We start from the raw sequence: 15,983 nt of genomic DNA, 5'->3' as shown, positions 1-15,983 counted from the left end.
ATGTACTACAGATATTTTAGTAGTATCTTGCTTCCTTGTCATTCAGTTCATATTACTATCCCATCTCCTTTTGCACTCTTCTCCCCAAAAAATTCTTGAGACACCTGACTGCCAGCAAATACTGATTCTAATTGTACCTGCACAGAAAGTGTCACAGAGCCCAGCACCAAAAGCGGCTTTTAAGGCACTATACAAACAGTACATCATTGAACCATGTCTGCCATACATGTGTGAGGTGTTGTAGAGGCAGGTAAGATGGGGAAGAGAGGTCAGGAGCTTGGTTTCCGTAAGCTTGTGATGACTTGTTTTTTTTTGAATTACTGTATCTTTCAAAACGTATCAGTACAGTGGTTTTCACTTTAAAGGCAGCATGCTATGCACAGATTGCTATTTGTTTTATATATGTTTTATATATTACATATATAAAAATATATATGTATTATTAACAAGTGACAGGATAGTATTGGGTATAAAATGTGGTTTATTTATGTTTCGGTGAACAACCTGCAGTTGCCATTGCATAAAATTTTGTAGAAATTATAACTTCTGCGTTAAGATAGGTGGTGCATTTTTTAACAATCACGTGCATCTGCTTTCTTGACTGAAAGAATTCTTACTTCTTTGGCTGATGGTAGAGAAACAAGTTAGTTTGCCTGTCTGATCCCTTCTTTCTTGATATTGCTTTCATTTGTGTTGACCTTGCCTGTCCTGTTGGACAGTTTGGGTGCATTGGCATCATATAGTGTTTTCTTTTTTTTTTTCCTGTGAAATGTGAGAATTCATTACGTCCTATATTGGATCAATATAAAGTGTATGAACAATGCTGGCTTTGTCAATGAACTGTTCTCCCTGTACTCAAGTAGCTCTTCATGGGAGCTGTTGTTTAAAGGTTCAGACCAATATGTTGTGCAAACAGTAGTCTTTGTGGTATATAACCTAATTGTTGCAAACTAATGAGTTTATGATTTGTTTCATGGTGCAGCCCTCCTTGAGTTATACATGTCTGATATCAGTGTTGGCGATAGTCAGTCTGCCTTGTCTGTTGTTTGCTGAAGGGGGAAAAAAAGTTGTGTGCCGTATGGCTACTTCCATTCTCCTCTTTTTCTCAGCTCTCGTATCGAGAAGTGGTTCAGTACTGCAGAATTGCAGTTTTGACAATCACAGAATCACAGAATTGAAGGAGTTGAAAGGGACCTCGAAAGATCATCGGGTCCAACCCCCCTGCCAAAGTGGGTTCCTTAGAGCAGGCTGCCCAGGTAGGCGTCCAGACGGGCCTTGAATATCTCCAGAGAAGGAGACTCCGCAACCTCCCTGGGCAGCCTGTCCCAGTGCTCTGCCACCCTCACTGTGAAGAAGTTCTTTCGCATGTTGGTGCGGAACTTCCTGTGCTCCATCTTGTGGCCATTGCCCCTTGGCCTGTCCCCACAAAACACTGAAAAGAGGTTGGCCAAATCCGTCTGTCTCCCACACCTCAAGTATTTATAAACGTTGATGAGATCCCCTCTCAGTCTTCTTTTCTCCAGGCTGAACAGACCCAGGTCTCTCAGCCTTTCCTCATAACGAAGATGCTCCAGGCCCCGTATCATTGCCTTCTAGATGAGATTTTTAAATGGAGTCTTTCCATCTTTAATAGTTCAGATTATTCATTTGAATTCTAAATACAGGCTTTTTTTTGCAGGGCATTTTTTTTGATTGTGGTAGCTCTTTGTTCAGATGTTTCCTTATTTCCTTAAGGAAAGATGCAGCAATACTTCCTAATAACTTTTCTTTTTTTTTTTTTTTTCTACAGCCAAGGTCAGACAGCTACCCTACCTTTGCTAGCCTTATTTTTTATCACAGTAGTAGCTGGAGGCACCACTCACGTATTACCTACTGCCATTTGCACTGGGTTCACCGAAAGAGCACACTGAAACTGAAGAGTATCCCAAGCAGCATTCCTTTCTGTATGATAACTTCATGTTGTCTAGTCTGATGTTTCAGTTATGCTTTTTTTTTTTATTATTAGCATGTAGAAACTGACCTGATTCAAATTATGAAAGGAAAGGATCATTTTGGATAGCGAAAGTTGCAACAAACTTTTTGTAATTAAAAAAGCAGCTCTGGTTATTTGGAGAAGAGAGACCCTATGGTGAAGGGGAGGCAGGTGTAGCTCTCCCATTGTATACCCTCATTTGGCTGGGACTGTCAGGCTGGGCAGCAGCATTGTTGTGAGGCTGGACACATTCGTGCTGCTTCTTACCTCATTTGGGGTGTGCTAGGGGGCATGAAGAAGAGCTGAGCGGGTCTTAGCATGGGAAGGATCAAAGACAAATCCACAGGAAGTCAGCTTTATCAGTTCCACTGTTCAGAGAACAAGTTGGTTTTCATTGAGATTTTTAAATTAATGGTGTCCTTTTACAGCTCCATGTGTATGAACATGTAAGTCTGGTACTTAATTAAAACCACAGCTGGTGAACATTTAATTACAGTGTGCAAAAGGGAATGATACTTACTTGTCTACACACCATTTTTTTGTATTCAATTTAGAGAATTATAGCCATTTTTTCACATATGTTTTGAAAGCTGTGTTAAAGGATGCAAGATCTGATGAACAAGCTGATGAGCTTCATTGCAGCACTTCTCTGTTAAGGCAAAAAACAGTGACTTTTAAGTTCACCAGCTTTCCTGAAGATTGTAAGTCAGTTATGAACAGATTGGTGCCGTTAGGCTGGTTCTTGTTTCTCCACACTGTAAAACCAGTGCATGGTTTCCTGTGGTAGGAAGGAAAGCCTTATTCCAAAGGCCAACAATACTTGAAGATCTGGGGAATTTCTGGACCTAAGACATTTCAGAACACATATTTGAAAGAAACTGTATAGCATATGCCCATAGCAGGCCTGAACTGCTGTTTTTTTCACTTGAAAAATGAGGGTCAAGAATCTTAAACATACTGCAACATAAAATTGCATATGTGTATGTTTATGCTGAAATGAACAACTGCATGCGTGTAACACATTTTTGTAGCTGGCATAATAAAAGTGTTTTAGACTGAGCTGACAAATGAGCACGTCCAGAGCTTTTAGTGTAACTAGTTACACTGCAGTTAAAACTACAGAATTCATATTTGAAATTTTTGTGCAATCAAGTTTCCTGTGCTGAAGCCAGAAGTGGCCTTTTCTACAGCAACAGGAATACTGTATGTGAAGGAGTTATCGCTAAATGACCGAGTCTCTTTTCTGTATTACGACTACTTTCACACATCAGTACATGAAAACACATATGGCTTTGCCAGTTTTTGGTATTGTGAAGGTAAACTGATACAAAAATGGGACTCATTAGCAGATCGGCTGGAAATGGAAGAAGAAAAATAACTTAAAAGAGACCCACCCAATAAAATGTCAGACTAAGTGATAGAAGAAGGGTTTGTCTTTCAGTCCAAGTCTTTGCAGCAGAGCAGTGTTTGCTGTGTTACTTGGTTCAGTGTGAAAGGTCACTTTAGTTTTCACACCCAGTATGACTTGGAGTTGTTTCTTTAGTGCTACAAATAAAGGCTTCAGAGTTATTGGCTAGTTTTCCTCCTGGGCTTTTCTGTTGTGGTTGTCAATACAGAATGTTGAATTCTAGCTGCTACTTTTGCTGTAATAATGAAAGGGTTATATTGAGGATAAAAGAGAATGTGAATGCATTGTAACTGTTGAGTTTTTAATAAGAATTGTTCTTGATTTCTAAGTTAGGTAGCTAACATAACTTAATTGTGTTGTTTATCTTAGTTTCCTATGTATTTCCAAATGCTATCAATTAAATATAAAATCATAGAACCATAGCATATCCTGAGTAGGAAGGGACCCACAAGGATCATTGAGTCCAGCTCCTGGCTCCACACAGAACCACCCAACAACCAGACCACAAGTCTGAGAGCACTGTCCAAACGCTTCTTGAACTCCAGCAGGCTCAGTGCTGTGACCGCTGCCCTGGGCAGCCTGTCCCAGTGCCCGACCACCCTCTGGGTGCAGAACCTTTCCCTAACACCCAGCCTGACCCTCCCCTGTCCCATCTCCATGCCGTTCCCTCGGGTCCTGTCGCTGTCCCCAGAGAGCAAAGATCAGCATAGGTAGATATCTTTCATCAAAATAATCTATTGCAGAATGAAAATCGGTTCACGTTCTTAACGTTTGGCTTCAGTAGATTAGAATCATTGCAGCTTACTGAGGTGAGGTTGAGGAAAACAACAATAAAGCAGTAGCTCAGAGTTGAATAAGCAGTAATTGCAAATTTAAATTGAATCCTATGCATGGAGTTGTTCCCTTTGCCACACTGATAACCTCTTTATCTCTGAAGACATCAAAACACAGAACACCTTCTTTTATATTACAAATCTGGGTTGACATTAAATATAAGGTTTTATAACACAAAGCTTGGGATACTTCCTATTAAACTCATGCTAGAACTGAGGTGCACATTTCCAGCTGAATTACTCTGCATTGTGTTTATCCTTATAATGTGTTTTCTGATGAAGGAATGTGTGAACTAGCACAAGAATACAATTGCATGTTAAGAGAGTTTAGTTGTATGTACTTTGCTTTTTGACTTCCATTATTCTAACTTCTTATTAACTACTTAGAAATCTGCAGATGTTGTAGCTGCTGTGTAATACTGTATCTTCTTTCAAATTGTACTGCTGTATGGCTTGTGACTTGGTTAATTTGTTTCTTTCCCTTTTGTCTTGTAGCTTCATTTAGCAGCCCTGGCATCATTAAAGGGAGACATAGTGGAGCTTAATAAACGTCTACAACAAACAGAAAGAGAGCGTGACCTGCTAGAAAAGAAATTGGCAAAAGCACAGGTGAGCTAATAGTTCAAGATTTTGAAGATGGTCCTTGGTTTTGTGTTGTTCTTGTTCCACAGAGAGGAATATAGTATGTGAGGAAAGGATGAAATAATGTCATGTGTGAAAAGAATTTTAGGACTGTAAGAAACATAGCTGCCAGGGGTTTTAAGTTCTATGTGCTGATGACATTCTTTTAAAAAATACCAGGAAAGACTTAGATTGATTTTGTTTTGAAGCCAACATAAACAACCTCTTTTAATGGTGAGTGCTTCAAAGCATTTTAGAAAATAAAAATTGCAATTCTCAGTGGATTAGGTAACTGATCACAGAGTCTTTCAGTCTTGGGTCATGTTCAAATAGCACAAATTAACACTGATCAAAAGCTATTGCCAATTTGCAGTGCTTTGGTGGTATGTGAGAAGCGATTAGTGATCTCAGTGTAGCTTCTAGTAAGCCAGTTTGTATGTATCTGTTATGGAAAATACAGTCAGTGGAAAGTCAAGAGGTTAAATAGGAGTAAGAGCTGGGTTCTAATGCCTTCTCAGCTCTTAGAAAAAAGATCAGATTAGGATAAACGTAGAGAGCCAGATGTAAACAGAAAACAACAACAATAATACTTCTACAAACAAAACACTTGTTTTCAGGTACTGCCATTCTGGCAAATACCTTCTGTAAGTACTTTACAATTCAAAACTAATGCAAAATATATACTAATTTACACTAGCAGAGAGCCAGACAAAGCATTTTGTCCTGTAAATTATCCTATCTTATTTGTTGCCCAGAGAAGCTGCAGAATCCCCATCCCTGGAAGTACTCACAAGCCATCTGGAGGTCTCAAACAGCCTGCTGTGAGTGACCCTCCATGAGTGGATGGGGTTGGAGAGGTGACCTCCAGAGGTCCCTGTCAACCTCAGTCATTCTGAGTTTCTGCAAGTTTAGCCTTCAGTATTCAGGGCATTTTGGTAGGGGCTTATATCTATGTGTTACTTAAACTCCAGCCAACTTTATAATGGTTCAAGCAGTCTGGATTTTAAGGCTTTTACTTCAGTTCTTCAAACACAGAATCACAGAATCATTAAGGTTGGAAGAGACCTCCAAAATCATCTGGTCCAACCATCCCCCTACCACCAATGTCACCCGCTAAACCACGTCCCTAAGCACCACGTCCAACATTTCCTTGAATATCCCCAGGGACGGTGACTCCACCACTTCCCTGGGCAACCCATTCCATTGTAGACCCTTGTCTGCATTCCCTGATTATTTTTTTCAGCTACTTTCAAGGCTTTTAGGCTTGTAAACAAGACCCTTATTTCATCCCATCAATGCAGCATACACAAGTAAAAAACAGTCATCCCCTTTATTCCTTTTGATCTATGAGCCAGAGTCATGCACACCGTTTATCAGCTATTATCTTGAGATCCTTTTCTAACTTCAACTGCTCTCTGAGGTAGAGTCCTCTTTCTGAGGTACAGCTTGACACGATGCTGCATTTGGCAGTCATTAAGCAGTCAGATGGGTCCACCTTACCTAAGCAATCTTTATCGTTCTGAGTGGCTACACTGACTTTGTTGTTATTTATATCTCTACAGAGTCTTGTACTAGCTAGAGTTTTGTTAGGTTCGGGTCTTTATGAAAAAATGTGTATAAAAATTTCAACAAATGAAGAGTACCTTGTAGGTACCCTCCTCCACTCAGAGCGTGGTGAGGCACTGGCACAGGTTGCCCAGAGAAGCTGTGGATGCCTCATCCCTGGAGGTGTTCAAGGCCAGGTTAGATGAGGCCCTGAGCAACCTGATCTAGCGGGTGGTGTCCCTTCCAATGGCAGGGGGGTTGGAACTAGATGATCCTTGAGGTCCTCTCCAACTTGAGCCATGCTATGATTCTAGGTGCTCCCATGCAATGATTAATCCACATTGATGGTTAACTGTGCTCTGTTAGCATGAGATTGTTTAGACTTTTCCTTTGATTGGTTACTAACTGTGCATGCATGTAGTGACAAATTTGTAATGCCGAAGGTTTTTTCCAGCATCTTGGGCTGTGTGGTTGTAAACACAGCAATAGGGATGACTGCCACCTGAACTGTGGATATCATTAAATCAGAATATCTGGCCTTTCAGAAGTCTACTGTGCTTCTGCTGCACCTTTCTCCATGATGAAATAAATACTTCTGTGTGCTCACCTAAAAGGAAAACTGTAAAGCTGTGGGAGTGGGGCTGAAGAGGAATGCTGATGGGAACAGAGAAGTTTAAGGGGAATGGATGACTGAGCTCACTGGTTGTACGGTGGTGATTATCTGTTGGCTACAGAAATGACAAGGACATCTGGAATGTCTAAAAGATGCTCTGTAATGCTACATTTGTGGCTGCTGACAGACTTTGTCACAGTTGTGTTTTGGAAAAAAAAACACTTTTAAATGATTTTTATATAGTTTTAAATGTTTTGGCATTTCACTTCTACCCACTTGAGGGCTTTAAAAAAAATTGAAGCGTGGCAAAGTTTGAAATGTTCATTTTTTACATAGTCATTTTAAGCAGTTGTTTAAATAGTCTTTAAAGTCATTCATCAAGGGCAGCTTATATATTCAATAAGTTGGCTATGTGTAAGTGCTGAGAGACTCCGATGGCCCACCTTACCTTTTCTTCTTTTTCTAACTGCATCACTTTTTCAAGTAGATGCTTTACATAACCTTTTTTTTTTTTTTTTTTGCTCTTATCCTCCTAATCCACAGAGATTTCTCCATATCCATGTCATATTATATGTGTCATTTTATCCCCTATAACCTCTGGCTGATGCATTTCTTCCTCACTGATATGAATTAGAGGTTCAGAAGGCATAAATTAGGTAAGAAGTGTTTGAGGTTCTGCATAACTGTTTTCAGGAGCTAGCTGTGCTAGCATTAAAATCTCACTTCTGCACCTGGGCTATACTTATGAAGGCAGAGCATTTTATTTCAGCTGGCATGCTAAATGCATGGTAAGTGATACAAATGGTTCCTGAACCACATTTTTGGTAACATCTTTCCCATCGTTTCATGAGGCATATGAAATGCTTTGGAAGAAGGATTAATGATTTGCAGAAGGGAGGTGATTTGGGGAGCCACAATTCATGTAACAGAGATGAGAAAGGGTTAAGAAAGATAGTTGGATAGCTTGTGCTTAAAATTTTTATAAAGGATGTAACTGATTAATGGTTCTTATATGTATATGTATGTATATGTATATGTTATGTGTTGTATATGTTATGCATATGTTATATGTTATATGTATGGTAGAGCTCATTTCCAAAACTGCAGTCTGTGGAGACCCTGCTAGAGTATTTGTCTACACCCTTGTATTATTTCCACAAGACAACAGACCTCCTTGCATCTGTATTTGTATTGGTGTACAGTTTGGTACTAGACTGATCTTTTGGATGAAATTTGCTGTAAAGTGGTGGTCAACCACAGCTAATGTCATCTTCCCAAATCTTTCTGTGGTTATGAGAATAAAAGCAGTGCTTTCTGCTAGTGCTGTCTGTCCTGGTGTCCTGGCTCTGATAGTGATAAATAGTAGCTGTCTGAAGGGAGAGCGCAAGAAATACATGTAGAGTTGCTGTTCTTTGTATGTCCCTCCCTACCTTTCCACCATCAACAATGTGTGAACTTCCTGAGCAAGAGGCTGCATCACATTTAATAGTCCACTTCACCTTCACTTACTGAGCAATTTGTATCTTAATCCACAAGTTTTCTTCCTTTTGCTCTTCCTTTTCTCCTTCCCTGTCCCACCGTGATTATTTGGTGCCTCGTTACCTACCGCAGTTGATCTGTAACAGCTCTACAGTTTTATGGTAGACGTATGGAATTGAGAAACACACTGACAGTTTCAGTAAATACAGCAACAACAAACAATTCACTTACTACACCTCACTTATCCTTTCATCTTCTTTCACAAGGTAATTCTGTTCTCTTCACTAATTCCTAGTAATTTCAGAGTTTCATAAGAGCTCTAGACACAGAGTAACAAATACTCTGCTGCAACATTCTGGATCCATTGTCAGAGGAGCTGTCGGTTCCATGACTGCAATTGTAATTTCTTGCCATTCTTCCAGTTACTCACAATATAGGATGGACAGCTGAACTTCAGTATGCGAATAAAACTAACATTCTGTAGGCATGCACACTTCATGGGAAAAAAAACAGTTCCTCAAAAAACTGATTCTGTTGTGTGATGTCTTCATCGCATGCAGATTAGCCCTGTTTTCTTGTGTTCTTTTTCCACCTTAAGTATACACTGAATAAACCACAAAATAATTAATTCTGACCATGTATGTATTCATGATTGAGGCTTTGGCACAGTGGATGTGTGTTTATACTTTAAATTAGATGAATTGATTGCCACTTTAATATCTGCCACTCCTCTTAAATTAAAATGCTGTATTACTTGAGTAAAGATTTTTAGTTCCTGTGAGCCCGTTAGACAGGTTTGTCATTGTGGCTAATTCAGGTGATGACTTGCATTCTTCCTGAATAATGCCGTAGCCAGTGTTTGTGTCTGTGCAGGGCCGGAGGCACTCAGGAATCTGTTAGCCTAGCACCACTGCTGATGCTTCTTTTCCTTTTTTTTTTTTTTTTTTTTTTTTTTTTTTGTCCTCTGACTGAGCACTGCAAATTTAACACAGAGGTCTGCACTGTGTCTTGGGTTTGAAATTTGTGTACATTAGTGGGCAGCGCATCATGTTGCAACAATATCCTTGGATTTAAATATTTTGTCTTGTCACCCTTTTCTCGCATACTCTTCTGCTTTTGTGGTTGTTTCCCAGCATGGAGGTCAGACAAAGGTCTTTCCAGGCATCGTTAATTTATTCCATAATTGAAATAACCTTTTTTGTCCGTACCAAAAACCAGCCAAAGATCACACAGCCAAAGAAAACTGTGCTGGAAACTTTTCTCCTGACCTCAGCTATCACTCATCTTTTGCAGCCTCTTAGCGGATTATCCCTGTATTTGCGTTCTCAGAGAATTAGAGCCCTTAATGTTTTGGTCAGAACTTAAGTATGAGGCTGGAAGAGGGATGAGGAAAAGGGTGTAAGGTATTTGTTTTTAAAAGTTTGTGATTGACATATGCAAATAAATCATAATCTAAAAGAAATAGGAACTGGTGTGAGATCATTGTTCTGATACTCAGAAGGCACAGAAACTAAAGAGTGATGAACAGGTTGAGTATCACAGGAAAAAAAAAGAAAAGAAAGAAAGAAAAAAAACTTTAGTAATAGATACCAAGAGATGCATTTGTTTCTTTTCCCTTTCAAGCCTTGTGATAAATGTGCAATAATAAGGAGCAATACTGTATAACCATAAGAATTTTGCATTGCTGCATTTTGGGATTCATACTGAATTGTATTTCCATTATGTGGATGGAAACCCATTATCAGTTGAAACTTGTCATGACTGACCACAATCTATTATATGTGACCCTGTACCCTCCTCCAAGACACGGTGGTCCTTCTTAGCATCATGTCCTATCTCCCCCAGAGGTTTCTTTCTGCCTTTTCAAGTTACTTTTGCCCAAGATAATCCAAGAGGCCTTTTAAAAAAATCAGATCTGAAACTGCTGTCTTTATATTGCCAGACTGCTGGTTGTTCACAATGTATGTCATGTCACTAAATTACGGTTATCCTGAAAAATGGTGACTGTGAAATGGCTGGAAAAAACAGAAAGCAAGTCTGGTAATGTGGCTGAGGTCCATTAGCGGGAGTCCATATATCTTCAGTCAAGATAAACAAATTCTGCTTTTCAGTGCAGAGCTTAAAAAGATAAAAATTGTTGTGATAAGCATTTTATTTATTGCTGAAAATAATTATTACACACTCCATCAAAAACATCCTGTGGTTTAAAAGAAAAAAACTGATTCAGTGTTCTGGAAAATGCTTAACTAGTGTTTGTGGACCTCAGCATTTATCATGAAATGTAGATTTAGAAAGGAAAAACAAGCAACTATTGTACTTAAAAGTTTTAATTTTTTTGGTTAAACATTTTCTCTGTTACTGTTGCACTTTGAAAGCAGTTTTAGTAATTCAGCCAGATACAGTGTTACAATATGGAAACCTGAGAAATAAATTCTTGAATGATCCTACAATAAGAGTTACAATGATATGCATGTCAGTTGTCAACATGAAGTCTTAAAAGCCTAGTGAACATTACCAGTCTTCTAAAATTTAACCCTTGCTTTCCTCTTCAGTGTGAAGGCAGACGTACTCTGTCTTGATGAAATTGCTTTTGATTCAAGATTCACAAAGAAACTAACATTTTCTTGTAGTCTCTGGAAGGGCTCTAATGTCTGGAACTACAACCTTGCAATGTGCATATTTCTGAAAGTTAAAAAATATTGAAAGAAAGTTATTAATGACTGTAAAGAAAAATGTTATTGAAGTTTGATTTGAAAAAATAAGTTTTGGTGCAATGATGTTAGAGGTCCTCATACACTACTATGAGTTGTAGCCTTTAGAATTGCTTTTAGGACCATCTATTTCAGCTCTTCAATTAACAAATATGTTTTTTATACTATCTGTTTGTGAGTTTTTCTCTTGTTTGCAGCACAGTACATACCATTGTGCTGTTTCCTGCAGGGGGTCAGAAGCACAAGGTTAGAAGTATTGCTCTTTCCAGCCACTACAAAGCATAACTTCAATCAACATGCATTACTGAGAGGCTGTAATTGCAGTAGAGTGTCTGCTGGCAAGAAGAGTAAATCAGAGAGGCTGGAAATAATACTCAGTTGGAAAGAAAATGTAGTATTTCATGATACATTTTTAAAAAAACAACCAGAAGTACAGCCACTTAATTGTTTATAATAAGCATTTTATTATAGGGGATTTTAATAAGGAAAATGTGCAAAGGTACCTTAAAGGGTAATAAAAACAAATATTCTTACGGGAGAAGTCATAACCTTGAAGTGTGGTTGCTCTTCTTTGTAATAATGTGTAATTCTGCTTTAGGATTTTTTCTAATTCACATATTCAGTGTTGGGAAGGCCTCTGAGGTTTCTTGATGCATCATGAATCGCATGGATTCAAAGCTGATATATTGGTAGCTGTTTTGAGTTAAAAACGATGGGTTTTGTTCAAGCTAGAAGGGCAACTGTTCGATATGTTTAGAAAAAAATAATAATGAAAGTACACTGCGTAGTTTTCCATTTCCTAAAAATTTGCTAATTACATACCTTTATGTACTTGTCAATATTTTGCTTCTGTCCTTTTTTCTTGCTATGCGGTTTTGTTTTGATGGGTAAGAAGACCATATAATGCTGTGCACTTCTGCCTTACATTTGATCTCTATGCAGCTAGTCCTAAGACCCTTTCTGTTTTCTGCTTCTCTGCTTTAGTGTGAACAATCCCACCTAATGAGAGAGCACGAAGATGTGCAGGAGCGAACAACGCTACGCTATGAGGAGCGAATCACAGAGCTGCACAGTATCATTGCTGAATTAAATAAGAAGATTGATCGACTGCAGGGAACAACAATAAGGTAGGGAAAGTCCCTGGAAACTCTGGACCACGTGCAAGAATGATGGAAAGCATAGTGTGAATTACGCTGTAAATATAAGTTGATCATGACTTTGAGGTATCTCAGCATGTTACGACTGGTGCTAAATGGCTGCCCATAATTAAGGTGTGTAGAGTATCATCCAAGGCTCAAAAGTGCTGCATTCTCACTGGCAAAGTCACGCTCTGCTCGGCCTAATGAGCACTGCAAAGAACTGCACTGTGCCATCTAAATATTCATTCCGCTAAACATATATACCAAGAGATAAGATAAGTGGATAAAGCAAGATGTAGCCAACCAATCTGCAGCTCAGCTTTCGACTTTCTTCTGTGGCATCCTATAGATAACATAAGCCAAATCACTTGTGATGAGACATATGTCTCAAATGGAATTCAGTAGTTTTGTATTTATTTACCTGTACTAGTAGTTGTGACAAAACACAGAATGATCATAGAATCATAGAATACCTCAAGATGGAAGGGACCCGCGAGGATCATCGAGTCCGACTCCTACAGATCATACTGTTGGCTGTTCTTCAAGCAGCAAAGCTTGGTCATTACTTGTTACTGTTTTAAAATAAATCTTACATTTGACTACAGGAGAACGGTTATTTTTCCTCGCTTGGACTAAAGGAATGAAGGAGCTTGTTAAAAGATGAGCTTATGGGGGGATGCAGGTATACCACTAGAATCTATGCATTTTCTAGAGAACATCCAATAACAGTTGGCACCTTTTAGGTAAAGCTTACATGATTTTCTAAACTGATGGTACGTCTCTGAAAAAAAATCCCAGTGACTCCCTTGTTCATACACACTTGATAACTCTGCATGCAAAATTTCCATTCATCTTGTTTCACATTTGCTTTTTAGCATGAGAACTGGCTGCCCGCTTCATCTTCCTCTCTGATAAAACTTTACCAATTTCAAAGGCTGATTGAAAAATGAAATCTGAGAAGTATGAGAGCTGAATTGGCCTTTTTTTTTTTTCTTGAATAGCAGGAAAAACTCTGTAAGAATTAAGAAAAATCATACATAGAAGCCATAAGAGTTTTTTGATTGGAGTCTCTGTGGTAAGCTAAATGCCAAATTAGATATTGATTGCAAAGTATTAGGATTGGGTGGATACTGTGAGTGTTTATCAGTGGCATAAACAAGGGAGCTATGGCATGCACAGGGAAGTGAAGCATAGGAACTGTATTTGATACAAAGTGCAGGCTGCTTCTCCTGAGAAGTGCAGTTGCTGCCCCTCTGGGGAGCAGACATTCGAAGGCATCAGAAAAATACTGCTGCAGCAAATATCGAAGCACTGTCATGCCCCACCTGTTTGGCCTCACCATATGAAAGCTCTTTTGTTCAGACAACTGGGAGGCCACCTGTTTTGACTTTTTTTTTCTTGTTTTACTAGCAAGAATAAATGTATTTATGAAGTTAGTGTTTTTTATTAATTTTAAAGATTGGAGTGCCTTGTTTTCCTTGGCTGGCCAGTAGCTTAGTGTTTGGGGAACAGAGGAGGAATATTTCTCCTAAAATGGCAAGCAGAGGTAGAGTTGGAGAGACGTCATACAGTTTGTAACAACAGCTGAAAGGAGTAAAACTAACACTTCCTGCTGTGACTTTCTGTAAATTCACCGTGGGATCTTCCTTGCATCACCCTTTAGAAGCTGTTCCATCCCACAGAGCAAGGGTGGTGTAATTGCCGTCGCTGCTGGGACAGGTGTGACTCACAGCGCTCCACCCTTGGCCCTCGGTAGTGTGAGCCCCAGAGCTGGAACAACACGGCTGTTCCTGGGCCTTGGCACTTACACTCTCTTGCTAAATCAGAATGCAGGAGGGATTTTAGTTCTGAGATCTTCATATGATGCTAGGACACCTGCAGGTACAACTGAGAGGAGGTTTTGGTTGTGATATCACAAGATTTAGGGTTTCTAAAAGCAGTTTCCTGAGTTAACCTTAGCTGCAGAACAATGCAGATAAATGTCTCTCCCATGCTAACACAAGAGATTGTTCAGTATTTCCCTGTATTGTTTTTAGGATGCAAATATAAACTAACATGTAGCTTGGTGTACTGCTGCTTCAGGACATTCTTAATGGTTCTTTTCAATAAACAAAAGTATTCTGGAACTGATTAGAAGATAGCAGAGTTTCATGGAGAGTATTCAACTATCCTCCTGAAGCTCTGGTATTTATAAATTTGTAATTGCTGTTCTGAATGTGAATAATACTCTCAGAAAGTAGGTAGAAGATAAACAGAAAGGAGTGTTTTAAGTGTGAACGAGGTATTACAACAGCCTCAGGACTGCTGTCATGCTGTATAAAATGGTCAGCCCCCCTCATTTTTTTCCCCTTTCAATGTCTGGGCGTTTCACTTAGTTTGTAGTTTGATGGCTCTTGCTCACATGGTTTAAAAGCTTAAGGTGCCTGTGCATCTTCCCAGGTGTATTTGATGTGCTGATCTTAGTGACAATAACCTAGGTTTGTTAGCCATTTTTTGGAACAGTGCATTCCATGTGTGTGGTCACATTAAACTAGTTGCTGCTTTTGCACTACATTCTTCCAGCATTCCTAACAAAAATGAGGTCACCGTGGTTGTGGGAGCAAGCCAACATTCATCTGCAGTTGTCTCGTCTCCCTGCTGCTGCTCTGGGCAGCTCAGCTGTCTTGGAAGCCCAGCCTCATTTAAAAAAAAAATTAAAATAAAATAAAAGTTGTTTCACAGCTGTAACTGATTTCGTATTAAAGCTAAAAGAGAGGTGACTATACTTACTGTGCGTGTAGAAAAACCTCTTGCTTGCCTGGTTCCCAATATCTGACACTGCAGAATTTACCCACTATCTGCTCAAGAAGCTGGGTGCAAAAGAACTGTAAAGAAGTGGTCAACTGGCATGAGCATGCTTCTTTGTTTGAGCAGTCCAGAGACCTAGACCTTGGCTCTGTTTGTTCTTGGAAAATTATAACTGGGTGACAGTGTCTCACTGTTCTTGTCTACATTATTAGGAAGAGAGTAGGAGGATGTGGCTGGTATATTGTTTAAGATTGTTTTCAATCTTAAGTCACAGGCTTTGGTAGGACTCAGATCAAGACTGCTGCATGGAAGAGTTTGTGCAGGGAAGGTGCCAAGCATGTTTAGTCAGCTTCTTTAAAGGTCAGTGTCTTTCACTGAGTGGTACTAGGTTGGAACTTCTGTTAGAGGTCAGCTGGGTGCACGTAGCCGTGTTACCCCTACTTCTGCTGTTTCAGTTTGTACGAGAATGTTTTTACATTCATCGTTTTTCTGTCCTTTAACAAGGTGTATGCTTACTTCCTTTTTCTCTCAAAGTGTCTACAACTTACAAGATAGCAAAGCCAATCAAATGAGTCTTTCCAGTTTCAGAGTGATATTTTAAATGTTGGGATATAAAGGATACATCCTGATAACTCTGAAGCAAGGAAAGGATTTACAAATTATGCAGTAGTGTACTAATATGGAATTAAGTCTGCATTAAAGGTGAATATTTCCTGACTTCACAAGTTTTGAGTATTGCCTTATATTTATTCAAACTCATCTCTTTTTTCCTTAATCCTGAATTTGTCTGGGAAAACCATCTGTAATCCAGTTATGCAGAACTAATGTTGGCCTATGACTGACAGTCTTCCTTAGGTGTCACCTTGAAGGTCAGA

The 15,983-nt window shown here is 39.2% G+C and overlaps 1 protein-coding gene across 11 annotated transcripts in view; it reads left to right on the top strand.

Moving 5' to 3' along the window:
• MCC (MCC regulator of WNT signaling pathway) overlaps nucleotides 1-15,983 on the top strand; it is a 200,412-nt gene that overhangs the window by 121,943 nt on the left and 62,486 nt on the right. For all 11 annotated transcript variants that reach the window (XM_040541678.1, XM_040541684.1, XM_040541688.1 and 8 more), the window contains 2 exons: nucleotides 4,709-4,822; nucleotides 12,167-12,309. In XM_040541678.1, coding sequence (XP_040397612.1) covers nucleotides 4,709-4,822; nucleotides 12,167-12,309 — 257 coding nt within the window. The remainder of the gene's footprint in view (nucleotides 1-4,708; nucleotides 4,823-12,166; nucleotides 12,310-15,983) is intronic.

The sequence above is a fragment of the Cygnus olor genome, chromosome Z (assembly GCF_009769625.2).
Source record: "Cygnus olor isolate bCygOlo1 chromosome Z, bCygOlo1.pri.v2, whole genome shotgun sequence".
Classification (NCBI taxonomy): Eukaryota; Metazoa; Chordata; class Aves; order Anseriformes; family Anatidae; genus Cygnus; species Cygnus olor.
Note: the sequence above shows the minus strand (reverse complement) of the source record. Positions and strands in the feature narration are given on the sequence as shown.